The sequence below is a fragment of the Emys orbicularis genome, chromosome 8 (genome assembly GCF_028017835.1).
Source record: "Emys orbicularis isolate rEmyOrb1 chromosome 8, rEmyOrb1.hap1, whole genome shotgun sequence".
In the NCBI taxonomy this organism is placed as follows: Eukaryota; Metazoa; Chordata; order Testudines; family Emydidae; genus Emys; species Emys orbicularis.
Window position 1 is genome coordinate 10,408,302 of NC_088690.1, and position 27,938 is coordinate 10,436,239.

Sequence of the window (27,938 nt, forward strand, 5' to 3'; positions counted from 1 at the left end):
AATAGATTTATAATATTGGTAATGGGAACACTTTTAGAACAAAGCACACATAACCCAAGAGAACCACAGTTACTATACAGGTAAGTAACCATTTATTCAAGTGCTTGTGCATGTGTTATCTTACTCTAGGTGAATCCCAACCAGTGCTACTTTGGTGGTGGGAACTCTGAGTCTGCTTTAACAGAGACTGAAGGACTCTCTTTCCAAAATTAGTATCTGTTCTGGGTGCTTCAACAATTGCGTAATGTTGTGCAAATGTGTGTACAGTCTAGAGGTGCTGCTCTGCAAGAGTGTCTGATTGGAAAATTTCTCAAGAAAGCCTCAGAGGTAGCCTGGCCACTGACAGAATGTGCAGTAACTTGTGGTGGTGGTGGTGGTGTTTGTGAGGTCATAACAAGTCCTAATATATGAGGAGATCCCATGAGAAATTTTGTACTGTTGCAGCCCGTCCTCTCATTTTTTCTGCATATGCTAGAGAGTCTTGCAGAGGATCTAAAATTCCTTAGTTTTATTAATACAGAATGAAAGACGTCTACAGACATCTGAAGTGCATAGTCTCTCTTCATCCCTGTGACTATGAGATTTTGAAAAGAAACTCGGTAGATGTATCACCTGATTTAGAAGAAATTATACTACCTTTGATAGGAATTTCAGATGAGGTCTTAAGGAAACATTATAGAACGTTGTGTTAGGGGGTCCCCCCCACCAAAGCTTGTCTCTCTCCCAGTGGATGTGACTATTACTAGATAAGCTATTTTAGCTGACAAAAGAAAGAGCAGGAGGCTAAAGACTCAAAATGTAGTCATGTAAAACCTGAAAAGAAAAAAAACAGGTGAAAGATCCCAAGGGTAAACTAGTGCTTTAATGGTGGATAAACCCTAACATCCTTTATAAAACCTCTCAACCATAGGGTGGGAAAACACAGACTGCCTTTGTATAGGTGGGTGAATGGTAGTGATGGCTGCCAGGTGCTCAGAAAAATGCCTGATTCTAAAACGTTCTGAATCTGCAATGTGGCTGGAAACAACTGATGATGGTGTGCCCAGATGGGTACCTTTTTCCACTTAACCAATATGTCTAGTGGAATGCTTCCTGCTGCTGATTAACATATTTTTAACTGCTTGAGAACAGATTCTCTGATAATAGCCACTCTACATCCATGCCATGGCGTGGAGAATGCACAGGTTGGGGTGTGGAACCTGGCTGTAATGCTGTGATATTTCCTGGATAACATGCAAGGTAACTGGAAGTTGAATCAATAAGCTTCATAAATCCGAGGACCAGTATTTTCTCAGCCAGGCCAGGCCAGGGCTAGGAGAATCATTCTGGCTTGTTCTTGCTTTAGCTTCTTGATAATCCTGGGAATCATTTGGAGCAGAGGATACATGTATAGGAGCTCCAGTTCCCAGGGGAACAGGAATACATCCATCACAGAACTCAGGTTCTGACCAGCCCTGAAACAGAAGTAGCTGCATTTCTTGTTGTTTCTGGTCACAAGTCCACGTTGGGAAACCCCTATTTCTGGAACTTTGACTGCATTCATGATATGTGATTAACTTTCTGCTGAGGTAAACTGCTAGAACATTCTTTACCCTGAGAAGGTGTGAGGTATGAGGGTGATGTCATTTTCAATGCAGAAGTTCCAAAGCTGCACCACCTCCTGACACAAGAGATTTGACATTGCTCCACACTGTTAGTTAAAGTAAAACACTGTGGTCATATTGTCCATCATCTTTCAAGATATAGTGCTCATGATAGATAGCAGAAAGACTTGGCATACATGAATTACAGCCCTCAGTTCCAAGACATTTATAAGGCTGATTCTGGAGACCTTGAGTCTGTACCTCATCTAGGTGTGCTCAGCCAGCCGATAGCGGATATGTCCATCACTAACGTTTCTGATAGAAAGAGATTAGAGGTGGGGTACAGCAAGTAAAATACCCCCTTGCAGACATTTTCCAGACTCATGCACCACCTTAATGCTAGGATTTGAGCAGCTATGTGAATCAGCCTGTCCAGAAGATGCTTGCTTGGGTGATATGTGGACTTCAATCAGCTTTATTTGCACCGCAGGCAAACTCAGACACATGTGGAATGCCATGTATCTAAGCAAGGTGAGTCAGGATCTCGTTCTCAGGTGAGCCTAGCCTAATGCACAGGGTTAAAATGGAACAGAACCTTTCTTAAGGTAGACAGGCAGTTCTTGTTGTCGAGCCAACTCCAATTAACTCAATTATCTGAAATGGAGACAGTGTTGATTTGACCATGTTTATTTTCAGACATAACCGCATGGAGAGAGACTGGATCTGATGAATGCTGCCTGCAACTTAATCCATGGTCTCTCCAGGCAACATCAACCATCCAGATACAGGAATATCTGAATATGTGTGCGTTAGATAAGGCACTAAGACCACCACACACTTGGTAAAAACTCTGATCACGGATGATAGGCTGAATGGAAATACCATATATTGGTAGTGGCAGTCCCCCACTGAAAATGTTAGATATTTTCTGTGGCTTGGGCGGATAGCCATATGAAAATAGGCATCCTGCAGATGGAGAGCGGCATACCAGTCATCCAGATAAAAAGAAGGAATAATGGAGGCCAGGGATACCATCCTGAACTTGATCTTTTTGATTAAAGTGTTCCGGTCTCTCAGAGTACGTCTACACTGCAGCTGGGAGCACATTTCCCAGCTCAGGTAGACAGACATGTGCTAGCTCTACTCCAGCTAGCATGCTAGAAAGAGCAGGGTAGCTGGGGGAAGCACATGCTGCAGCTTGGACTAGACGCCAGAGTAGAAACTCACCCAGACCCCCAGGTATGTACTTGGGCGGCCAGTCCAAGCCATCGCCCAAGCTATCCCTGGTTAGGTAGAGCTAACACATCTCCCATCCAAGCTGGGCAGCACGCTCCCAGACGCAGTGCAGATGTATCCTTATATCTAAGATGGGCCTCAGACTCCCCTTCTTTTTGGCGATGAGGAAACTACAGGAATAAAATAACCTTTCCCTGTGCTGTGGACGGACCTCCTCTATAGCTCTTAGATCAAGAGGAGATTGTACCTCTTGAAGCAGTATAATTTTGTGAGAGGGACGTGGAAGATGGATGGAGCTTAAGGCATTGACTGAAAATGAATGGTGTATCCCAATTCCAGTGTCTAGAACACAACGATCTGAAATTAAGGCATTCCAGACATTGCAGAAATGGTACAACTGATTTCCAAAGGTAGAAGACGAGTCAGGAAGATCTGTTGTGACTGGGACTCTGCTCCTGAGGAAGCAGTCAAATCTGCTGCTTCAAGGACGGACTGCCAGTAACAGGTTGCTGCGGCAGAAGCAGATGATATTTTGCCTAAGAAATTTGTGACTTTTCCTGGATGAATCAAGTTGTCTAGGTAGAAAAGAGAATGGTCTATCAAAGCTAAAGCCTCTATTGCCTCCTGTAAGAAGTAGGTGTGTGCACACTTGCTATCTGGTCACTCTAAATACAGAAGACATTAAAATTGGAGAGAATAATCTGAAATAAGCTATAGCAGTTACTACACATCTAAAACAAGTGTAAGTTTTCTTGGAAACTGTAGTCATAAAAATGGCCAGATATTGATATGTAGGCTTTTTGACTGTTTACAACTCTCAACATACCTTAACAGCCCATGGGACGTCGGCTGATGCTGTTCCACTGATTAGTAATGGGCTACCGGTATCAGTCTAATGGAAAACAGATCAAACAAAAATATATTACTTGCAAAGGGAAAACTGAGTTTCAAGACTTTTCCACTCATCTGAATGGGCCCTGCTATCCAAATCCATAATCACATTTTAATTAATCAACTAATGAAGGTACAATAATTTAGGATAAGAAATTCAAAGTGGCATATTCTCTTCATACTCAAAGCAACATCAAAGCGTAATAAAAGTACGCCTTAATTTATAGCTATACCATATTCCTTCAATGAAATGGAAACAGACTTTAATTGTCTCTACTTCTAACAATCCAAAGAAAAATAAATAGTAAAACCAGACTGTTACACACCTTGTGGGTTATAAGCAGTACAAATGTCACTTTTTAATTTTTGATATAGCTGGTGCTCATGAAAATGAGGGAAGAATAGCACCAGAGTTGGGCATAGTGTGACCAGGTGCCATGGAAGCTTTCCCACTCAGTCTTCTAAGTGCAACTTCAATGTTGCCTTCAACATCCTTGTCTTAGGATTTTTTTAAACTAGAAAAAGTTCAATGGCAATGCTAACAAAAATTATTTACTATGGTCTAAATTAACATTTTCTCTTGTGACCCAAGCAGGATTTTAACCCAAGTCTCCAGTAGGGCTAGACTAATGTACTCACTGTTGCACAAAAAGTCCATTTTTAAATTTTTCAATAGCACTAAGATTTCCCAGTGAAGATGCTGCATATAAAACACTAAACCTTCCCAACTGTTAGCTTAAAGTACTTAAGGTTACTGAGCTGATCACAATTTTTATTATTTATTTATTTTTAAACGTGTCTTACAAATCTAGGTGGAGGAACAGGCAAATTAAGACTACTCAGGGAAACGTCCAATCCATTCTGTGCACAGGCCACTAGTCGCAAAGCCACAAAAAATTCCTATGGAGGAAAAACAGAATTTTTAAAGTATTTACTATACAAAAGTAATTTAAACTCAACTGGAGAGCTGACAATTTATAATTCTTCTACATTGGCACATTTCTTAACAGGATTCATCTTGTTAAACTAATATACTTATTATTATTAAGCCTTAATTTATTTCAAAATGACTTACAGTAACATTAAAAGTATCAACCATTACACAGTAGCAACTCTAGAAAACCTTAACACCTTATTGAAAGGTCTGCCAAAATATTTAACGGTGCAGCAAGGAAGGGAAGAAAACTCTGCTCTATTGAATGAAGCTCTGGTCACCAAGATAAGAGTTTTAGTGCATTCATGCTGAGAGAGATAACAAGGACTAATTTTTTACACTATATATTCATGGAAATGAGAGGTACAACATCTTCCGAAATATCTTAATATCCTCAAAAAGGGCTCAAACAACATAGCAATCAATCTTGAGGGGCAACACACAGCCTTAACAGATTAAGCTATGAGGCAGCTTTGGGGCAGGAAGGTGGGACAAGTGTTCTCAGATGAAAATATTGTCCTCCATAAGCCATTCTCTCTCCATGCCTTGGTCTCTGCCTGTTTATCATCATATATTTACTGGATTGGAGGACCATCTCGTATTAGACAGACAGAATTTCAATTTAAGAGACATTGGCTTGAAGATTTATTCGATATGTGTCAATCAATTCTCTAACATTACTAAGGGCGGGCTACACTTAAAATGCTGCAGCGGCTGTGCTGATGTACCGCTTCAGTGAGGACACTACTACACCGATGGGAGAGCTTCTCCGGCAGCATAGTTAATCCACCTCCACGAGAGGCAGCGGCTATGTCAATGTGAGAACCCCTCCCACTGACAGCACTGGCTACTCCGGGGGTTAGGTTGGTATAACTGCTTCGCTCAGAGGTGCTCACCCCCAGCATCTTTGATCAGAGATTTCTCACAACAGTGTCCGTTCAGCCCGTGCATGCGTGTTAGTCAGTCTCCTGCCCTAGCTATTGTTACATAGCACTGTGTGGGCAAACTGCCCTCAGTTCTTTTTCTACTGCAAAGCCCCATGGCAGAAAACTCCGAAGCAGAGGGGAAGGAGGGCAGATAGCAGAGCACCCATAGGGGGACACATCTCGAAGAACCACAATTATTGCACAGGGTGAATAACCATTCCTCCTCCTTCAAGTAGTGTCCCTATGGGTGCTCCACTCTAGGTCACTACTGAGCAGTATCCTCTAAAGGTGGAGTGGGCTTCAGAGTCAAGTCCAGTATGGAGGATAGCACGGCCAAGCCGAACACAGTATCAGAGGCAGACTCATGAGTTACTGAATAGTGTTTGGTGAACTTATGAACAGTTGCCCAAGTAGTGGCTTTACAGATTTCAATAATTGGCACGTTTTTGAGGAAGGCTGTAGAAGTAGCAATAGACTTTGTAGAATGAGTGTGTATAACCGAAGGTGGTTGAACATTGCGAGACTGTTAACAAGAATTAATGCAGCCTGATATCCATTTGGAAAATCTCTGTTTAGGGATTGCCGACCCTTTTGACCGATCTGCTAGTGAGACGAATAACTTGTGGGTCTTCATGAAGGTCTTTGTTCTGTCTAGATAGAAGGCCAGGGCTCTCCTGACATCCAAGGTGTGCAGCAGTTTGTCCTGGAGATTTAGATGCAATTTGGTGTGGAAGACAGGCAAGTGAATGGGCTGATTAAGATGGAACTTGGAAGAAACCTTAGGTAAGAACTTGGGACAGGACCGCAGCATGACCTTGTCCTTAAAAAACATTGAAATGAGGGTATGCAATTAGGACTCCTAACTCTCCAACATGTCACACCAACATGATGGCTATCAGGAATGCCTTCTTAATTGACAAATGGAGCAGTGTGCAAGTAGCCAAAGGTTCAAACATCTATCTTGTAAGGGATTTAAGGACCAGAAAGAGGTCCCATACTGGAGTAGGATGTTGGACTGGCAGATAAGAGGTTTCCCAAACCTCTAAGGAATCTTGCTGTGGTCGGGTGCGTGAAGACAGAATAACCCTCTATTGGGTGGTTGAAAGCCATGATGGTTGCCAGCTGGACTCTTCTAGAGCTCATAGACAGGCCCAAGATTTTCAGCATTAGGGTGTATTCCAGTATTTCCAGAAGTGATACAGTTGTTGGTGGAATCCGTCTGCAGTCACACCAGGTGGAAAAGCATGTCCATTTCTGAGAATATGCGTAGCAAGTAGATTGTTTCCTGCTGTGTAATAGTACTCTTTTTATGTCTTCTGAGCAGGCTGCCTCTAATCCCATGAGCCATCGACCAACCATGCTTTGAGACGAAGCATTGTGAGAGTAAGATGAAAAATCTTCCCGCCCTCCTGGGAGAGGAGATGGGGAGCAGCATGGAGAGTAATCTGAGAGCAGACAGACAGCTGTATAAGGTCAGGCAACCACGTTTGCCTGGGCCAGGTTGGAACTATTAGAATGACCCTGGCTTCTATCTTTATTTTAAGCATAACTTTGGCTATTAGGGAGGATCAGCAGGAATACATTTAGTAAGGCTAATAACCACTGAAGGTGAAAAGCAACCCCTAAGGATTGGTGACCCAATCCACCCCTCGAGCAGAAGTTGGTGCATTTCTGGTTTGACTCTATGGTGAACAAGCCTACAGAATATGTGGTATAATATGCTGGGGTCTGTTTCCAACTCATGGTCTCACAAGGAGTGTCTGCTGAATGCATCCGCAATCACGTTCTGAATCCTCAAGAGATAGGCCACTGTGATGGTGATCTGGTTGCATATGCACCAGTTCCAAAGCCTGAGAGCCTCAGTGCAGAGGGGGATCTTGCTCCTCCTTGGCAGTTGATATCAAACAGGCATGAGAGTCTCATGATTTTTGTGTTTGCGTCCCTGTTTTGTAGTAGGAATTGGAGGCAGGCATATCCAAGTACTCTGAGTTCCAGCAGCTTGATGTGTAGCATCATCTCTTGCGACATCCACTTGCCCTGGGTCATGTAAGTGTCTAGATGTGCTCCCCACCCTAGCAGAGAGGCATCCGTCATCATAATGACCATTGGGGGAGGACTTGCAAATGGGACTCCTGTGCACAAATTATGGATGGTCTTTCCACCAGTTGAGGGATTGTTTTACAAAAGGTAGGTATGGAAAAAAGCATATTTAAACTGTATCTAGTGGGTTGATAGACAGTTCTCAACCACCCTTGAAGGCAGTGCATTCAAAGTCTTGCATGTTCTGTAATGAAGGTAATGGTTGCCAGGTGTCCCAATAATTGAATGCAATTCCTGACAGTGGTTTGGGGGCTGAGGTGAATTGTGTTTGCTATTTTGGAAAGAGCCACAAACCTATGCAGAGAAGGTAAGCTCTTGCTGTCACTGAATTGAGATGTACCTCTATGAACTCTAAGTTTTGCACAGGGGTCAAAGTGAACTTTTGTATGTTCAGTTGTAGGCCCCTTTTGAGGAAGAGGTCTATGGCCTCAAAAGCTGCCTGAGACATCACTTCCAGGGAGCCACCCTTCAGCAACCAATCATCCTTTCCTGTGGAGCTGTGATATTACCACCACCATGATCTTTGAGAAGCCCCCTGGAGCTAATGATAGGCCGAAGGGGAGCACTCTGTATTGGAAGTGATCCTGGCCAAGAATAAAGCAGAGAACCATTTGTGGGATGGGTGGATAACAATGTGGAAATACGGACACAAAGTTGAGTGCTGAGAACCAATCCCCTTCCTCTAGTGATAGAATTATCACTACAAGTGTCATCATTTTGAATTTCTGTGCCTTCACATAGGTGTTGAGTAGTCTCAGGTTTAGGATGGGTCTCCAACCTCCACTCTTTTTTGGTACCAGGAAGTACATTGAATAAAACACCTTCCCTCTGTGCAGAATGGGGACTGGTTGTACAGCTCCCAAGCGTAAGAGAGAGTCTATTTCTTGATAAAGCATGCTCTCGTGACAGGGGTCCCCCTGAAGAGGGATGGGGAAGGGGGGTTAATTGGTGGAAGTGAAGTAAAGAGGATGGTGTAACCTGTGGAGAGCTCCGAAACCCACTTGTCCATAGTAATTAACTCCCAGGCTCGCGTGAAATAATGGAGGTGGTCACCAAAGGGAGGAAGGCTGGTGAATCAGTGCAGCAGAAGAGGAGGAGGATGGCAGTTCAAACCCTTGACCAATCGGTCAAAATTACTTCTTGGAGGTAGACAGCAGCAAGGCTGAGAAAAGGACTGTTTCCTTCTCTGAAATCTCTGCCTTCTCTAGTGTGGCTCATATGACCTCTGGCAGGCAGGGAATTGGATGGGGCGGGATCTCTGGGCCATCTGAGACTTGCTGCGTTCTCTCTTGTAGGTGTGAGTATAGATACCAAGTGAACGCAAGGTCGCTCTAGAGTCCTTCGATGTTTGCAGGGACTAGTCTGTGCTATGTGCGAACTCAGACCCATCAAAAGGAAGGTCCTCAACTGTACTCTGAACCTCCTTCAGGAATCCAGAGAGCTGGAGCCAGGAGGCTCTTCTCATCACCACCACTGTAGCAACTGAACAAGCGGAAATATCAGCGATGTCACAGAAGGCTTGTAGTGTTGTCCCGGCAAGAAGTTGGCCCTCCACGATAATTATCTGGAACTGTTCTCTGTGTTGTATTGGGAGAGGGTCAACAAACGAGGTCAGCTTGGTGTAGTTCCCATGGTTGTATTTTGCCATCAAGGCCTGACAATTGGCAATTCTAAATTGTAGGGAGACTGAGGAGTAAGACTTCCTCCCTAGTAAATCCAGGCACTTGTGGTCTTTGTCGCGAGGTGTGGATTTAGCATGGTGCTGCCTACCACTACCAAGGAGTTAGGGGAGGGATGGGAAAATAAAAACTCTGATTCCTTTGCTAGGACATAATACTTTTTATCTGCTCTTTTGCATGTAGGCAGAATAAAAGCTCGGGTGTGCCTCACTAACAGGCAAGGCTATACAGGCTGATGAGGGTGAGTGGAGGAGGTTGAGCTGCTTACGATGAGGCTCTAACCGCCTTGAGGGGAATCTGCAATCCTTTTGACCAGGTCCTGGAAATGTTTAAAATAAACTGCCGGGGTTGGAGGAGGAGGCATGACTGCTTCATCAAGAGATGAAGAGGAGATATTGGCCGTAGAGGAGATCCTTTCACTGGCTCTAGCCTCCTGAAGGGAGTAGGTGATGCCTCTCTATGGTGGGTGGCACTTAATGGTCTAGAAAATTGTTGGTGATAAGCCACCCACAGGTCCCAATATGGCCAGGGAGGAGGTGCATACGGCATGGGAGGAGGCACCCAAGGGTACTCACACCAGCGAGGCATTGGTGGTAAATGTGGGCTATGAACAGTTGCAGCTTCAGCAGAGGCATGTGGGAAAGGACTTCTCTAGGAATGAGGAGGAGAGCCCTGAACCGACATCTGGGAGACCGAGGCAAGGTCTTCATCAGAATCCTCTTCCTCACGTTCACTCAGGAATGGTGGAGCGCCAGGAGAGGTCTGAGGTAATAGTTGGTACTGGGCAAAGTTCAGGCAAGCTGGATATTCTCAGTACCAACGGCACTTTGGAGCTCAGAAGCAGAGAATCAGGTGTCTCCGATACAGCCAGGTCCCAGGAAAAATGGAACTCCTGCTGTACCGTGAGGGTGATCGGTACTGAGGCTGAAGTCTGAGGTGAAGTAGTCGTGGCTGAGGCCGGCTATGGCCTATGTATGGTACCACAGGGATTGGGAGCTCAGAGGGAAGCGCAGTTGCTGACAGTACCGAAGGTCTTGTGTGCTCTAAGGGAGGCATGGTCGGAGCCCGAGGAAGAGCTTTTCTTGTCACCTTGATCCGATAACAGTCCAGATGGTCTCTCTGGGCCCATGGCTTTGCCACCTTGCAGTCTAGCTGTGCCCTGGGTAAGGAGATTCAACAGTACCTGATTGTGGTGCCGGGGTAGCTGAGGAAACTGAGGACCTCAGCATTTTAGAGATGGGTGCTCTATCTGGCGAATCCAGGGTATGTTCTTTCAAGGGCTTATGAGAGGAGTCCTGTCTTCCTCTTAGATGCCCTAGGGGCTCCGAGGCAGCAGACTTGTATGGGGACAGACATACAGGGTGAGGGGGGGTCCCTTGGCCTGGCTTGGAAGCGGGATGTAGAGAGTTCTCCATCATGAGAAGGTGGAGCTTTCTCTGTATTTTTTCTGGCTCTTGATTTCAATGCCAGACAAAAGTTGCACTTCTGAGGAACATGCAATTCTCAAAGACAACAGTTACAGTGCGAGTGTCTGTCACGGACTGGAACTGCTTCCCAGCAAGACAGGCAGCGCTTGAAGCCAGGAGAACCAGGCATTATCTCTCAGTAAGAAGTAGAAACTATCTAAATACTATGTAGAGAAAATGAAACATTTTTTTAAAGAAAGAAGCTTTATCACAAGTATTTACTAACTATGGAAAGCTAGCACTAACACTACTACTAACACTCAGTAAGAGAGAAAAATAGAGTTGAGGAAATCACAGCAGGACAACTGCTAAAGCTCCGTCTCAGGCTGAGAAGGAACTGAGGATGGTTAGCCCCCACAGAGCTATAACAGGAGGGGGCACAAGAATGACTGACTACCACGCATGCGTGGGCCAAATGGATACTGCTATGAGAAATCTCCGCTCAAAGGTGTAGGGGGCGCTAGCACATGGAGAATGGAGCAACCATAGAGACCCTAACTAAAGAACTTTAACTTATTCCTGAGTATAGCATCACAGTTCTCAATGTATTATATTGTATAGTGACACTGAGGCCAAGTAGGAATGGTGAAATCAACACCAGTGAATTGTGTTTTTCATATTCATTGTGGGTGACATTCAAACTAGAAATATTAGCTTTTTTACAGGAAGAGTTAGGTTTAAAAATCCTTTATCCTTGTTTCTAACAAAACAAACTACTGCATTCTTAAGGAAATTCTGTATTTCTCTGAATTCTAGTTTTAAAAAAAATCTGTTTGCTAATATTTTAAACAAGACAAGACATTTTTCATCCAAACAAACTTATTTCCTTAAAGAAACAGTCAAAATAATCCTACCTGTTTGTTCAGGATACCTTTGCCATCTGTATCAGCTAAATCCCAAATCTAAATTAAAAAGGAATTTAAAAAAATGTTTTTATAGTTGTGCCAGCAAAATTGTTGCTAACTGACAAATCCCCATCCTACTTAGACAGGGAATGCAACCCAAGCATAAATCTCTAATCCCAGGACTGCAAATTCTTCATAATGACGACTCATTTATGATGACAAATGCATAAAATTATAAGAGTATTTACAACTAACAGTTAAATTGAAGAGAACAGATAAGAAAAAATGGAACTTGAATCCATTAGCTAACTGGATTTGTCCAATTGTCAAAAAACACCAAGCAAGCCAGCGAAAGCGAGAGAGTTAAGGAGTATTTGGCCCAATGTGTTTCATTCTTCAACTTTTGCTTGTTTTACATTACTTCAGTAATTTTACTTCACTTTCCACAGAATCTGCTAATCATGCCTAATGATTTCTTATTAAATACACAAAGGAAACAGAATCCAGTAATTTACCATTAAACCTTTAACGTACCTTTGTACACAAGATATACGTTTCAAGGTGAAAAAAATCACTTTTGGACACTACATTAGTGCAAGGGATATTGTATGTTTTATTTATATTGCCATAACAAATTTCCCTTAAAAAAAAAAAAAAAACCAACAATTTTAAGTCTCTGAAGATTAAAAAGCAACTGGGGATCCAAGAATTGCATTCCTTATTCTTTAAAAGAGCAAAGCTGAAAATCAAACTTGGGGAGCCCACAAAGCAGCACAGAGAAATACATTAACGTCACTGAGCTCAATATTTTAAAGTAAATGTAAATATAAAGTTTTACAATCTGTTACAGTCTACAAATTAAATGTTAAATTGAACTATGAGTTTGTTTAATTTACTCAATCACATGACAATTTTTAGGCTAGCTGCAAATTTGTTAATAGTTTAGAAATCATGGAATTAAGGTCACTACTCTGTCCTCATTTTTCATGTATTATAGAAAGTTTTGATCAGTTATAGTTTAAGGAAAAGAAAAGTCACATTTTATAACTAAAGTGCCTGCACAACTTGCCTAATAAAATTCTATAATGTAGGTTTGTATCCAGTATAAAATGCACGTTAGAGTTCCAAATGACCAAAATATCCTTAGAATATATATTTTCTACCATTTAAAATAAAGTACCTGGGCTCTGTCATTTACTGGCTATAATGGTCACAGGTAACATACTATACAGGAAGTGCAGAGCACCCTCAGTACTTTATAGGATCAAACCCTAATCTTCATAGCATAACTTGCACAGTAAGTGCAATACTATTTATCCACAGAGGTTGTATCAGTGATTTTAAGGTACTTTGGATGAGAGGTGCAATATATAAAAGCAAATTATGTATATAAAATGAGACTATAAAATATATATACACTAGTATTTCAATTCCGAGAGGAAACTGACAACAGCAAAAGGCAGCATAATTAAAGGCATAATATTATTCATTACATAAGTAATACCTTTCCAAGTATTAAGTCTGTTAGCCCAGATTTTTTCAAGAAAGCAGCAGCATCAGAAGCCACCACTCTTCCAGTGTTACCAGAATCAACCTGCAAAAGATACCATCACAGGTTAGCGCCCTGAATTGCTGCAACATACACCTGCCCCATCATTAGGATACCAGGGAAGAGTGCACATATTTTTTACTCTAAAGTGACTAAGTTCTCTCCAGTGTATTTCAACAGCTTCCTTTCAAAATGATGCATTTTACATTAGAACTGATGCATTTTAAACTGGGTGCTAAAATGAATCCACTATTTCACTTCCAAGGCTCCAGAGGTTAACATTTTAGGCTAAGTTTATGCACACTTTGTACTTAAGAGTTAATACTAGGGACAAATATTATTACATTAGTTTTTATTTATGATCATACATACATTTTGTAATCTGTTTAATACTAACAGACTTACAGAGAAGATCTGAGAAAACTTATCACAATGCTTCTACTATAGTCTATTAACACTATCTTTTATTGAGAGAGAGAGAGAGAGAGAGAGAGAGAGAGAGAGAGAGAGAGAGAGAGCGCGCGCGCACGACAAAGACACACAAGCAGGGTAAAAAGATACTAGACTTCATTCCAGGAAGTTAACCACACAACAGATTCAGTTTTATTATATTCAACATAAAAAAAGAACAGCCAGACAGAAATAAGAATATTGAATGTTTAAAATCAAACAGCTAACATGAAGCTTTCATTACATTTAAGATACTCAGAGAATTGAACTCAGCTCTCCTTTAGTTCCAGGTTAGCTTCCTAACCACTAGATCACCCTTCCTGTCACAGTTTATTTTAAATATAGATTGGATTAATTCTAGTCAGAAATTAAGGAAGATAGTAACATGCATCCAACACGAAATACTTCATTTATTGGTAAGTGTTACAAATAAAAGCTTTAAGAGTAGCATTCAAGAGTTTTCTACCATTGATTATGGTTGTGTTTTAAAGTCTCCAGCAGAAGGTATAGGATTTCAAGTATACATCTGAGCAATACTCAAAGAAGAAATTGTACAGTAGAGATCTTATTTGGGTTAGACCATCACCTGAATCTCTTCTCATCAGTTCTTCCTAATTGTAGATTTTCTTCTTTAGTCACTATGCCTACAAAATATCTGGCTTCTATGTACATACAGAAATCCTCAGGAGATAGGTTAAATTTCATTGAGTAGTTCAGAGTTCATTATTAATAAGCCCTGGAAAAGTCTGCAATGGTCAACTAGTCCTTGGCCATCCCAGCTTTTAGAGTTAGCCTTTTCCTCTCCTGGAGGAAACTGAGGTAACTTGTACATCCAGGAAGTCAATGATACTTTTGGCAATACATTGAAGTACAAGATTGCATTCTTCTACATTTACAGAGAGGTCCCTAGGACAGGATGTCACCTAATCTCCTGAGGGAGCAAAATGTCATAGCCATATATCAGATTGTAAAGAATAAACTGAAAGCAATATGCTACTTTGAGTTTCTGCAAAGTAGTAAAGTTCCAAACACATGAAATTATAGTTACAAAAATTCAAGTTGAAGAGGTTAATATTTCCTTTTGTTTCGTCTTTGACAAGACAATTATTGATGTTCTTTTGACGAATGCATATTTTTGCGAGGCTGGGCAGACCAGGTGGCAGCTCATGCCAAGGCCCATGGGCCTCAGTGAACACTGACAAATGCATAGCTGAAAACTAGTCTGGCTCGCCTGCATATTAGTATTGTTAAAACTAATATCAGAATTATAGGAATGCGTTTAGACTTTATGAAATGTTTGTAGGATTCTGCATGTATTAAATGTTTATAATATCTGTACCCCATGTTATAAATGTAATATTTTAAGTGTTTGCTCTGTAACTATAAAAGTGTTTGCTAAAACTGTAAAACACCGCAGTCAGGAGAGAAGCATTACCAAATGTGAAATACTAGCTTGCCACAAGAAATGTCATCTACTCCCCAACAAAAGAAGGCATATAGACACCAACCAAACCATTGTAGAACACATCAGTGGACAAAGACTTCATTGATTGCTTCCCCACATCCATGAAGAGGACATGTGCAAAAGCACTCATCCAATCATAGCTTGAACACTGGGGGGAGTGCATAAAAATCCCTGTCAAGGAGAAATCATCATCATCATCATCATCATCATTATGCTGCCTGGAATTTGGAGAGGGCAACATTTTCAAGCACAAGCGAAGGATCCCCCAAGCTGCTTATCCCTAAAAGACACATGGAGCTTGCACATTACAGCAGCTTCTATTACCTTTTGCAACCTCGGACTAACTCATTTGTATGTGTGTGTTTGCCTGCTTTGATCTTGTAAACAACATTTATTTTTTCTAGGTTATCACAGGACTGGCTACAAGTGTTCTCTTTGGTAAGAGACATAAGGTACAACTAACATGCCGTAAGTGACAGATCCTTTGGGACTGGGAGTAACCTGAATATTATTGTGATTTTTGGTGAAAGGGACCATCTGCTACAAAGATAGGCTATAAAAACAACAACTTCACATTCTTTATCATGGATTGTAATGCCCTGAAATTCTGCAGGATTTGACAGCTATTACAAAGGACAGAGCAAAACAAATATAACTGAGGACACTTTGGCCTTCAGCCAGTCTTTAAAGACAAAGACTGATCGGAAGCTGTTCAAATAAAATATGAAAATGGAAAATTGAAGACTGGTGAGTGATGGAATTCAATTAATGTCCCAAATTTAATTTGGCCAATACTTTAAAAGATAATCCCAGAGGCAGAGAGGGCATTTAATAATCCCAAAGAAAGGCTTTTTTTAATCCATTGTTTAGTTGATCAATGAAGTGTAATGTTCACTGAATATTATGATTTGTAGTTCTCTCTGGAATAAATTGAGAATGGCTAGTGAGAAGTGATGATAGAGATAGTTTTTTTTTTAGCAAACTATTGAACTTTCTCTATTATGTTCCTGCTTATATTGGTAAATATCTACAGTCTTTTGGATTTTCTTTTAAAACCAAGAGTATGGTTACACTGTCTTGCAAACAGAAATTGGACAATTCTCCCTGTTCAAGGAAGTAACAGAACATTTGAGGTATTCAGAGCACTAGACACTACTGAAGACAGTTATAGAATTCACTGATAAAAGCTTTGATAAAAATGCCCTGGATATCTGCCATTTGGAAGGTACCTTGGAGCAGGTTCACCTTCATCTGTTGATATTTCCACTTCTAGTGGTACTTTTTGTTCTCTAGCAATCAGCAGGATTTTTAGAGTCTGCAAAAAAACTATTGTGATTTAGTAAGAGTCTGAAGGTGAATAAAGTTTTTAGCAGAACTTTAAATATCTTCTCACTTTATCATCAGTATTTTTATTTCTTACAATAGTGGGTTCAACGGTCAGGGATTTAGTGGGATTTATGGCTGCCTTCCCCCCCACGCACTCTTTTTTTTTTATTATTATTATTAAAGTATGTTGGGCATATCAGCGAGCTCCTTATAATTTATGTGCAACTGTATTGTCAAACACAGCCCCACTTTATACCCAATGGGTCCTATTTGTAACCTAATCTAGTAGTTTTGGCATCCATTCAGGAAAGTGCTTGTTGGATCAGTGTTTTTCCACTTTTAGGGAAACCCCAGAGCCATATTGAGTCAGCAGTGTCTATTTTTAAATCTTCAACTTTATCCTCTAGGACAGTGTTTTTCAACCTTTTTGGGGCAAAGGCACACTTGTTTCATGAAAAAAATCACGAGGCACACCACCATTAGAAAATGTTAAAAAATTTAACTCTGTGCCTATATTGACTATATATAAAGTAATTCTCTTGAATAGGAATCAAATAAACACAAAGAAAGTATTTTATAATTACTTTATTATGAAATAGTAAGTAAACAGAAATATGAAAAATTATAAAATACATTCAAGCATGGTTTAATATTTTTTTCCCACGGCACACCAGGCAACATCTCGCGGCACACTAGTGTGCCGCGGAACAGTGGTTGAAAAACACTGCTCTAGGAAGGTGACTTTCTGAGGAGCTGCAGACAGGTGGCTGTTATTTGAGCTGATTCCGACACTGCTACTTTTTTGTTCCCCGATGTTAGCTTATTCTGAAATCAGCCTTTCCTTTCAGTCAGTTGGTTGACAAACAACTGAAGAAACTTGAAGACTGAAAACTTACTATCCACTATAGTGGTCAAGTTTAAGGCAGTTTCCTATATGATCCTGGTGGCCAGACTGCTGGGACTTGCTGGCTGTATGGCTCAGCTGTCTTGACCATCTTCCCTGATGTGCTCTCCCTGTTTTCAAGCTGAGAGTCCTGAGAGCAAGTTTATCAAAGCTGTCTTCAATAATGTTACAAAGGAATTTTTTAGATTTAGAAAGGTACAGGTACATCTGATTTAATTAGTTAGAATGCAGAAATTAGTACTTGAATGCAGACCTTAAAAAAAAATTCAGCTAGGAGCTCAGAGACATTGCTTAGATATTATGCTGAATCACATTACTTTATGGATTTAGTTAAAAAAACATTTAATTTCTAAATTTCAAAGTTACATCTCACTAATGGGAGCCATTTGCCCTGAACACCTGTGAGAACAAGTTCAAGTGAGGGATTCCCATGCAAGATTCCTAATGTGAATCTCAGAACAGCTGCTGGTTTTACAGATCTAAAGGCATTTTTGGATTCTTCTATCACTAATGCCAAAGTAAACCCCTCAAGGAAGCCAAAATACAATAGGTACTGTATGTCATGAAGTAGCTTTGTATACCGTAATCATATTTAAGAGAGCCCAAATTCAATAACTCAGACTATGATAAACAGAAGCTATCCAATTACAATATTATCTTCCATATAGTATTAGTTTCCATTTGGAATGGATTTTCCTATTAACTATTGTTGGATCTCTATAGATCTGTATCAATGTAATTAATCTTTTGTAAGTAATGCTTAAAATATATTTACACAAATTGAATTAAGAGAAAAGAAGTCAGATAACTGTATTTTTAGAGGATACACTGATCAAAGCCAGAATGCAGAAAAGCCTTTTTTTTGAAGGGGGGGGAGGGGGAACCACACCCTAGAAAATTATTTTAACTGATTTCAGTTATATATTCTTGAAAAATACCTTAGATCTAATATTATGAAATTAGGTAACCTCCATACTATTACTGAACCAAGGTTATAGACCATATTCATTTTACAACATATGCTATATAGGATGAAATCTTTTTTCCTGGAGTTTTCCTGTGATAGTATTAAATGTTTGAGCAAAAGTAAATGATGACCTTGTTTTCAACTCAGCTGAGTCCTCTCAACTACTGCTACTATGATGTGTAAGGATAAAGAATACACTATCAGCACCAAATGAAAAAGACAAATGAGGACTGGGGAATTCTAGACATCACTTTAAAAAAAGGGAAAAAAAGCAATGCTCACATCAACCCTACAAACTAAGTTCAGAAAATAATGTCAAATGCAACTAAATCTTTCAAATAAATGCATTCCACCATTATTCTTGGTGACAATGACATAAAAACCTGTTGGACCGAGCCAGTAAGCAGGTGTGCCAGCACAGCAACCTACCTGACAGTGATGTCACATTTGAAGGTTCCCCTTTCCTGTCTTTGACTTGCCAGGAAATCTATGAGTAGGGGCTGATGCTCTACCCAACCACATCATGCCAAAGATGTTGTAGTTAAGTCTGATCAAACATGCATGGGTGACTCAACCAGGAATTATAGGGGTGTGGGTGTGCGGTGTGCCCAGCTCTCACAGGGAATATGGGGTAGTTTGATTTGTTGCTCTGCATGAATCTCAAGAACGGGGTGGAAGAGGAGAGGGTAGAATCTGCAGCAACTCTTTCACATTAGGCAAAAGACTAACAATATTCAGGCTCTTAACGTATGCTCCTCTGGCTCCATCTGAAGAGCTGTCGCTGAAGTCCAGGACATTAGGCAGTTTCCCAAAATTTCAGTTCGTGCTTCTGAATATGTGACAAATCATTAAGAAATTCATCATCATCCATGAGCTTACAAATAAAGCATTCAATCTTGATAGCATTTAACAGCACAGTCTAAGTAAATCAGCTGACTGTACTGGAGACAGTCTGTCAGTCAGGTTATTCAGTATAGCCTAAGTTTAAAAACTGAAAAGAGAGAATAATCATGCTGTTTGAATCTGGCCTCAAATGTAATGTTGTCCCCACTTCAGAGGGAGATCCATTCAAGCATGTCCACCTGATCTCCAAGCCTCAGGATAAAAACTAGGAAACCCACTTCTCAGATTCTTGCTTGAGCTGTTGTTGGGCTTGGTGGTAAAACCAACGTAAGTTTCCCAGGTCAATGTAACACATGCAGACAATGACTCGTCTTGCTTAGGACCTCATGCCTTCCATGACATTGGATTCTTGCAAGTAACATCAAATTCTCCTAAGTAACATGACAATTCATATAGATGTACACGCATTGGATTTGTCCCTCAGTACAGGACCGACAAGGGGAGTATGACTCAACTATGACAAAGATGTGATCCTCATCTCCTTAAAGTTGACGTCAGGGTCCATCCTTGCTCCTGTCAAGGTGGTGGACCTCTTCTCCTTTAATGGCCAACCTCTGACTACTGGATCCAAAACAGAGTCTGGGGGAAAAGTAAAGTAGTGGAGACCCATCTCCCAACCCAAGGGGGAGGAAGGCGGGGAGCAGAAAAATATAGAAAGCTGCCCCTTTCCTGCTGATAAGGGGACTTCATTTGAAATTTATCAGATATTTACTAATCAGAGGCTAATAGAAGAAACTGAGCCCCTAAGCAAGGTCCAAAGAGCACCTTAGTAGGAATCAATCAGCTCTTGCCCTCCTCTCAGCAGCTGGAGCATACTCAAGACTGAGTTTCTTAATAGGAGGTCTGTAGTAGGTCTGCCAGATGATGGCAACAATTTATCTTAACCTCTAATGCACTCGTATCAAAACACAATTAAACAAACCAAATTGTCCCCATTTTTAAAAGCCATCAATTTGGCAGTTGATAACCCAACTTCATTTCAGGTTGATTTGCAAGGACATATCCCAGATGAAAAGGAAAAAATGTGTTACCCTGCTGATGATGTGTTTCTCTATTTACCTGAGATTCTATTGAACTGTAACATTTAACAAGTTCAACCTAGAGAGTTTACTTAGGGTATTTCTACACTTAAAATGCTACGGCAGTGCAGCTACACCACTGGAGCTCTTCAGTACAGACACTACCTATACCGATATGAGGAATTCTCCCATCCATGTAGGTAATCTACCTCCCCGAGAGGAGATAGCTAGGTTGATAGAATTCTTCCATCGACCTAGAACTGTCTAGATCAGGGGTTAGCTTGGTATAGGTAGGTTTCTCAGGGGTACAGATTTTTCACACTCCCCAGACACATAGCTACACCAATGTAAAACCACTGAGGGCACTATCACAATATTAAAAAAATAAATAAAAAAAAAAATCAGTCAAACCAGTTTAGGATCTGGGCCCTTAAGTGTGGATCTGCCCCATGGTCTTTACCATTTTAACAAAGTATTTTAAGGCTGCAGTGATTTTCCTTGATACTCCATGAAGAAGTTACACAATACTGAACCCACCCTACACAGTCTGACAAAAATATTCAATCTTCATCTCTAAAAGGAATATGTCAACAAGAGAAGTTTTTAAACTGAACTAGAAATTTAGAGCAAGAGAATAAAAACTCCTACCTGTCGATAGTACTTCTCATACACAGGATTTGCACTGGATAGCTATGAAGAAAGATGCATAAGATTATATGATTAATATGCATAATTTTATCAGTTTAATTCACTTTATATGATCAAAGTTGCATAATTTAACATGGAAAACTAGACATTTTATACACGTCTTAAACTGGCTTTTTTGTCAACTTATAAGATTGTTTACATTTCTGTTGTAGCTGCATTGGTCTCAGAATACAAAGCAAAGAAGTCAGATGCACTATGAATCGCTTTATGGTTTGCAGATTGAATTCCTTAACATTCTCTTTAAAAGTTCTTGATACTAAATGCTATTGGTTTTCACTTTCAGAACTGTCTGCATTAATAAGTCACCCCACTTGGAAGTTAACACAGACACCAGCTCCACGCTAGATGAGAGAGACAGAGTTCATAGGGTAGCGCAGTTTAAATGCGCCACTAAGAACTACAGGATATCCCAACAGAAATCTATCCCAGCACACAAGTTGGTACAGCACCACTGTGGGCATAATTTACAAAAGGTCTGGCACAGGCAGGGTTTTACAGTGGGGATGCTCCACCCTGTGCTAGGCTGGCCTGAGCTAACTTCACAATGAAGACAAACCATAAAATGATATGCTCAGGAAAAGGCCTTCAATTCACTTCCCCTACTAGGCCAAGGAAGTCTGAGTTGTGAGACTTTTGGTTCTGGGGCAAAGCAGATCTCTTTTTCTATGTGTTTGTCTGAGAAATGTTGGGGAGGCCGGAGAGGGCTATTATGTTTTGGGGACTGCCCTTCCTTTATCCTGAAGAAACAAAAAAAACTGTAGGTTTTATTAGATGTTTATGCCCTGAAAGGTATGTCTACACAGAAACTAGATACCAGCAGCTGTCCCGTGCCAGCTGACTTTGGCTCAAGGGACTTGGGCTACGGGGCTGTTTCATTGCTGTGTAGACTTTCGGGCTCAGGCTGCAGCACAAGCTCTGGGACCCTCCCGCCTCCCAGGGCCCTAGAGTCCAGGCTTCACCCCAAGCCCAAAAGTCTACACAGCAGTAAAACAGTCCCGTAGCCTGAGCCCTGCAAGCCCAACTTAGCTGGCATTGGCCAGCTGCAGGTATCTAGTTGCTGTGTAGACATACCCTAAGACATGCTGATCGAGCACATTTTTGTAAGGTGTACGACTAGTATTATCAACAAATGGATAATGGGTTATATTTACTACCCTTAACTGGGAGTGCTGACCACACTGTAAATCTAGCACCTACACATATCAGTAAGAAAGCAGAAAACCATTTCCTCTAACTACAAACCAAAAATACTATTCATTCCATGTACAATGCAAATATATGACTAATCTTGCAACCTCAAACATGTGCATATGTGAGTGGGACTTGACCCAAAGATTTTATTATAGCATGTATTTCTAATTTCAGATTTAAAAGTCTTGTAAACTTGCATACAATTTGGACACTGACAAAAATACATAAGCAATTGTAGGAAATATTCTACTACAGTACATTACAAGATGGGCATTATAGGTGTAAATCTATTTCTCTTGTAGTAACACTTTATACTGTAGCCTCTTTGGCCCAGTGGTTAGCCAATATTTGGGGCCTTGCTGGGTTGTTTCCATTGTAAGGAGAAATTGATTAAAAGAGTAAAGGATTTATTTGGTGCACTGCTGTATATTAAAGTCCACTTTTCCTGACCACAGTAGAAACAGATGACTGGAGGAAGTTTCCTTGTTCAGAAATCCAACTATTGGGGACCAACTATGATATCCCAGAAAGTGAGGCTCAGGAATCAAAACAAATAGAAATAGACAACTGGAGAACACTATACATAAAAATGATTAAGTTACTAAGTAAACTATTTGGAAAGTATGCTTATTTAGTGACATATTAACATTTGAATACACCTTTACCTCGATATAACGCTGTCTTCGGGAGCCAAAAAATCTTACCGCGTTATAGGTGAAACTGCGTTATATCGAACTTGCTTTGATCCGCCGGAGCACTGCTTTACCATGTTATATCGGGTCACGTTATATCGGGGTAGAGGTGTATTTGTTTTTTTCCCCCCGTAACCCAACTATTTGTAGCAAGGGTTGAATTCAGACCACTGGGTTTGGATTGAAGGTGTTGGCAGCAATAGTCAGAGTTGTCACCCAGTATCATGCTACCTCAGATCTTTTTATGGCCAGGTGCCCCATTAGGATTCAAGTTAGATTCCTTGAGTCACTTTTAAACTGACTCCGGAAATGTAAGACAACACATACAGTAGGATGTTGCTAGACTGACTTCTTTAAGAAATGTTTTTAGAACATTGGTGGTGTTAGATCATTGATGTTATTTACTATGAATTTCCTTTCCCACTTAATCTGCTAGCAAATATCTAACAAGGGATACCATGTTCAAGCAATTTATAAACTGTTAATTCTATCGGCTTGATGAGTGCTTGCCTAGTTTACTTCTGCACCAACGCTCAGAGAACTTCACTGCTGTGAGATTTGAAAATGTTTACAAAAGTGTATTATTTTTATTACTGTAGCACCTAGGAACCCTAGTCATAGAACAGGACCCCGCTGTTACATGTTGTACAAAACACAGTCCCTGCCTCAAGGGAATTACAATGCAAGTACAAAACAAGAAACAGATAGATGGGGAGAACAGGTAAACAATGAGACAATATTGGTCAGCATGACAGGTGGGTAGAGAGGTTAGTACTATATTCTCTATTAACGTAAATAACGTGCAAAGTTTTCACTATTCCACACTGATGACAGCTAAATTGGATCTTTCTTGCTGGCTGCAGCTAAAAAATGTGGTGTTATACTTGTAGTCCATATATGATATTTTCCAGTCAAAGACACCTAGTTTCAAACAGACAGCTTAAAACGTTGCCTGTAAAGATTTGAAATACCCCATTGTCAGAATGAGTAAGCCTAAAATCTGGGTGGCTACATTTGTGTTGCTTCAAGTAAACGTTTTATAATATAGACATGTCCCTCTTAATCATCTTAATATCTCATTCGGGTCAAATCCACAGGAACCCTAAAATAGTTTGCAAATACAACCAAATTAAAATTACAAACAAAATTCTGGAACAAAACTATCTAGCGACTGCAAAGAAGAAATAAAAACCACAAAACTGAGTGTTTTAAGGCATCAAGTCTCCATTTGTCTTTCCTGTCCCATCTCCCCTTCCTCTCCCCCAAGGGAGGGACCATTAATCTGCCCCACCTAGATACACTACAAAACAATGTCATACTTCTGTTCAGCAAAACACTATTCTAGCCAAACCTACCATTGTTAGTCTTGGACAGGAAACACATGCATGTTCAGGTCATGGAATTACAAACACTTAAACTCAAAATAATCTTTTCATTCAACACTCATAGTACAAGCCAATAAAATTTCTCTCTAGATTTCTGATTTTGGGGCTCATTTTCATGATATCAGTACAACCACAGAAAATGGAATTTCCTGTGAAAGTGGATAGTTTGGAAGACAGTTTCATTTTACTGGCAACAGACTTCATAGTTTTCCCATAAAAGAATACTGAGCAAAAAGGCGAGTGTAACAGAAAATGACCTGTGTACTGTAGCTTTTTCCTTGCATCAATATATTATAAAGAGTATTTTGAATTCTTCAGTGCCAGTTAGGAATTTTGCCGGGTAACACTTCTTCACTTTACTGGAATTGGCACATACAGTTGCAGAGTGGAAATTGTGGACTCATTTTCAGTGTGAATAGTCAGATTCCACTGTACATAAAAAATTAAAATATACCATTGTAAATTCCATTAAAAATTAATTACTTTAACATTAACATCTGTTCCAGTAATTACCCTGCAAAGATTACAGTTTGCGTTGAGAATGTCTGGTCCTTACAGAGTCCTAACCTAGGAAACGAAGGCCAGCTTTATAGCCATCTGTCTCTTTGTCTTTCTGGCTTCAGTCAATCAGCCCATTATATCCTTTCATGTTTTTGATCCATCACCATCACCCCCAAGATTACATAGGGGTGTATTTTAAGTCATTAAAACAGTTTTTCCCCCTTAGCCTCTGTCCAACAGGAAGTAAAGGAACACCACCACCATCTACCCATGAAAAAAGAAAAGAAATCAAACAAGCTAATATTTTGCAGTTTTCTCCATCTATCTTAATGTGAGACTGAAATACTATATTCTGCCTCCACGTGAAGGCATGCGAGATTAATATTAGTACTTCCAGACCCACATCACTCCAAGATTGCATAATCTAGAAATGAGCAAACACTGCTTACTTTTCCCAGTGCTGAAAGAGACCCAGAACACTAAAGTAGTATTCCCTAAAGAACAACGAGTGCGCCAGCTCTCCATTTATGTGATGTAGGGGAAAAGTGGAAAAAAGAACCAGCTCTGCAGTCAGTTTCTGTCCTTTCCATGGGGCTCCATATTAAGCTTCAGGAAAGAGATCTGATATACTAGTCTTCTGAATTAACCTCTCAGTGGCTCTCCCCCTTGAGATATCTTTTCCACATTGGTGGATTGTTCAGGCATTGTGATGCATTGATTAATTAGGCTCATTGATACAAGTGAAGGACATATGAAAACTGAGGAATCTTCACCCAAAATTAACTGCAAGTCCAAAAAAATCAGTTTTAAAGAATATTTACACTCTATTGGGTTTCTCTAGGACAACTCTGTACAGGTTTATAGAATTGAGAGGGGGGGGAACATTAGGTCAGCCTCTCTCTCTCTGGCAATGTAGGACAGTTCTCTATTCTATTGTTTTGCACTGTAGTTTGAAGTGTTTAAAGATAAAATGTTTCCCATCACTTCCCTTACCCTATACCATAGCCAAGTACAGCTCAGCTTCAGGATGTTTTTCTTGATTTTCAGCCTAAAATTTTCCCTTCCTAATTTCATCCTATTAAGCCTAGTTAGACCCCCTTTTTATAATGCTACATAATTCCACTTTGCCTGCAACTCTTATAATATTCAAATATTTGTACAGGGTTCTTCAGATTTCAGGTGCTTGTAAGAAAGGCCAAATATTTAAATGCATGGCTTGGATAAAGTCTGGAGAACCCTGTACAAATATCTGAAGGATTGGCTTTTATTGCTGTCATATGATAGACAACTCATGTCTAGTTTGCTGTCCACTATCATCTCAGAGACTTTGAATACATCAGGAAAAAAAAATTGTTGTTTTGTTTTTTTTGTATCAGTGAAGCCCTATCAGTGGTAGAAACAGGGGAACTGTATTGTAGACTGGGGTAGGCCATTTTCCCCACCCTCACAATGTTCTTTAGTCCTGTGTAGACTTAGGGAAAGGCAGCTTAATATTTTTGCTTTCCATTTTTCTTGTTCCCATCATACATGTTTGTCTTGAATTAATTTTTCCTAAATATATTCACTTGCATTTTTCTAATCAGAGTCTCATTTTATTGTTTTCTGCCCATTTCTCTAATTTTTATGCTAAATACAAAAGGATAAAAAAAGTTACAGTGGAATCCTCTTATAAGCCAGAGGTAATTCTCAACATCAAACCAATCCAGAAAACTTTATTCAAAACAAAGATTCACTAGAACCTTAACAATGTCAATATATACAGTGCATTTAAAAGATTTGAAACTTTCATTCTACTTCACTATAACTCAACTGTACACCTACTGAAGCACTAGAGCAGGGGTCGGCAACGTTCGGCACACGGCTCGCCAGGGTAAGCACCCTAGCGGGCTGGGCCAGTTTATTTACCTGCTGACGCGGCAGGTTCGGCCGATCGCGGCCCCCACTGGCCGCGGTTCGCCGTCCCGGGCCAATGGGGGCGGCGGGAAGCTGCGGCCAGCACATCCCTCGCCCGCGCCGCTTCCCACTGCCCCCATTGGCCCGGGACAGCGAACCGCAGCGAGTGGGGGCCGCGATCGGCCAAACCTGCCGCGTCAGCAGGTAAATAAACTGGCCCGGCCCGCCAGGGTGCTCACCCTGGAGAGCCGCGTGCCAAACGTTGCCAACCCCTGCACTAGAGCATTTCTACAACTGAATTTAGACAGTGTAATGACATTCTTCATCTCCTATGCAAGTTAACCATGTTTTGATTTCTTGTTATGCAATCCCCCATCCATACCACCACAATAATCAATGCTGGACTATAAAGCCTACTTAAAATGAAAAAGTGGACTAAATGTTACTTAATATTAATATACTCTAAAGGTTTCAATATTGTTTTCAGGGATTAAAGCAGGGGTCGGCAACCTTTCAGAAGTGGTGTGCCAAGTCTTCAATTATTCACTCTGATTTAAGGTTTCGCGTGCCAGTAATACATTTTAACGTTTTTAGAAGGTCTCTTTCTAAAAGTCTATAATATATAACTAAACTATTGTTGTGTGCAAAGTAAATAAGGTTTTTAAAATGCTTAAGAAACTTCATTTAAAATTAAATTAAAATGCAGAACCCCCCAGAGCGGTGGCCAGGACCCGGGCAGTGTGAGTGCCGCTGAAAATCAGCTCGCGTGACGCCTTCGGCACAAGTGCCATAGGTTGCCTACCCCTGGATTAAAGTAAGGGGTGTGTTGGTGAGCACAGCTCCTGCTCACTAAAAGCAGACAGCTCCCTCTCCTCTTTGGCTGATGCAGCAAGTTGCTCTCCTGTTTCAATCTACTTTAAGTGGTTATTTTACCCTCTAATGGGGAGGGGGGGGGGAAGAAACCTTAGAGATTTGCATAGTTTTCCACAGTGTACACAGAGCACTTTCACTGAGAGACGAACTGCGGGGGTTCTCCCTTACTCTTGCCAAAATGACACACAGTCTTAATGCCAGATAGTAAAACAAAATTCTGAATTTTGTCATTTTGCAGATTTATTGGGTAAATGAGAGACATGGCTGAGTTTTATACAGAAAAAGGAAGTTGACTGGTTAGCTTTACTGCAGGTGCATGTTACCGCATAGCTCAGGGGTGGCCAACCTGTGGCTCCGGAGCCATATACGGCTCTTCAGAAGTTAATATGCGGCTCCTTGTAGAGGCACCGACTCCAGGGCTGGAGCTACAGGCGCCAACTTTCCAATGTGCC

At 40.7% G+C, this 27,938-nt stretch overlaps 1 protein-coding gene across 1 annotated transcript in view; it reads right to left on the reverse strand.

Moving 5' to 3' along the window:
* The window catches only part of EPS15 (epidermal growth factor receptor pathway substrate 15), a 103,792-nt gene that overhangs the window by 68,098 nt on the left and 7,756 nt on the right, over positions 1-27,938 (reverse strand). Inside the window, 5 exon segments of the mRNA XM_065409191.1 lie at positions 3,646-3,711; positions 4,515-4,610; positions 11,670-11,717; positions 13,165-13,254; positions 20,892-20,933. Of these exon segments, the coding sequence (XP_065265263.1) occupies positions 3,646-3,711; positions 4,515-4,610; positions 11,670-11,717; positions 13,165-13,254; positions 20,892-20,933 (342 nt within the window).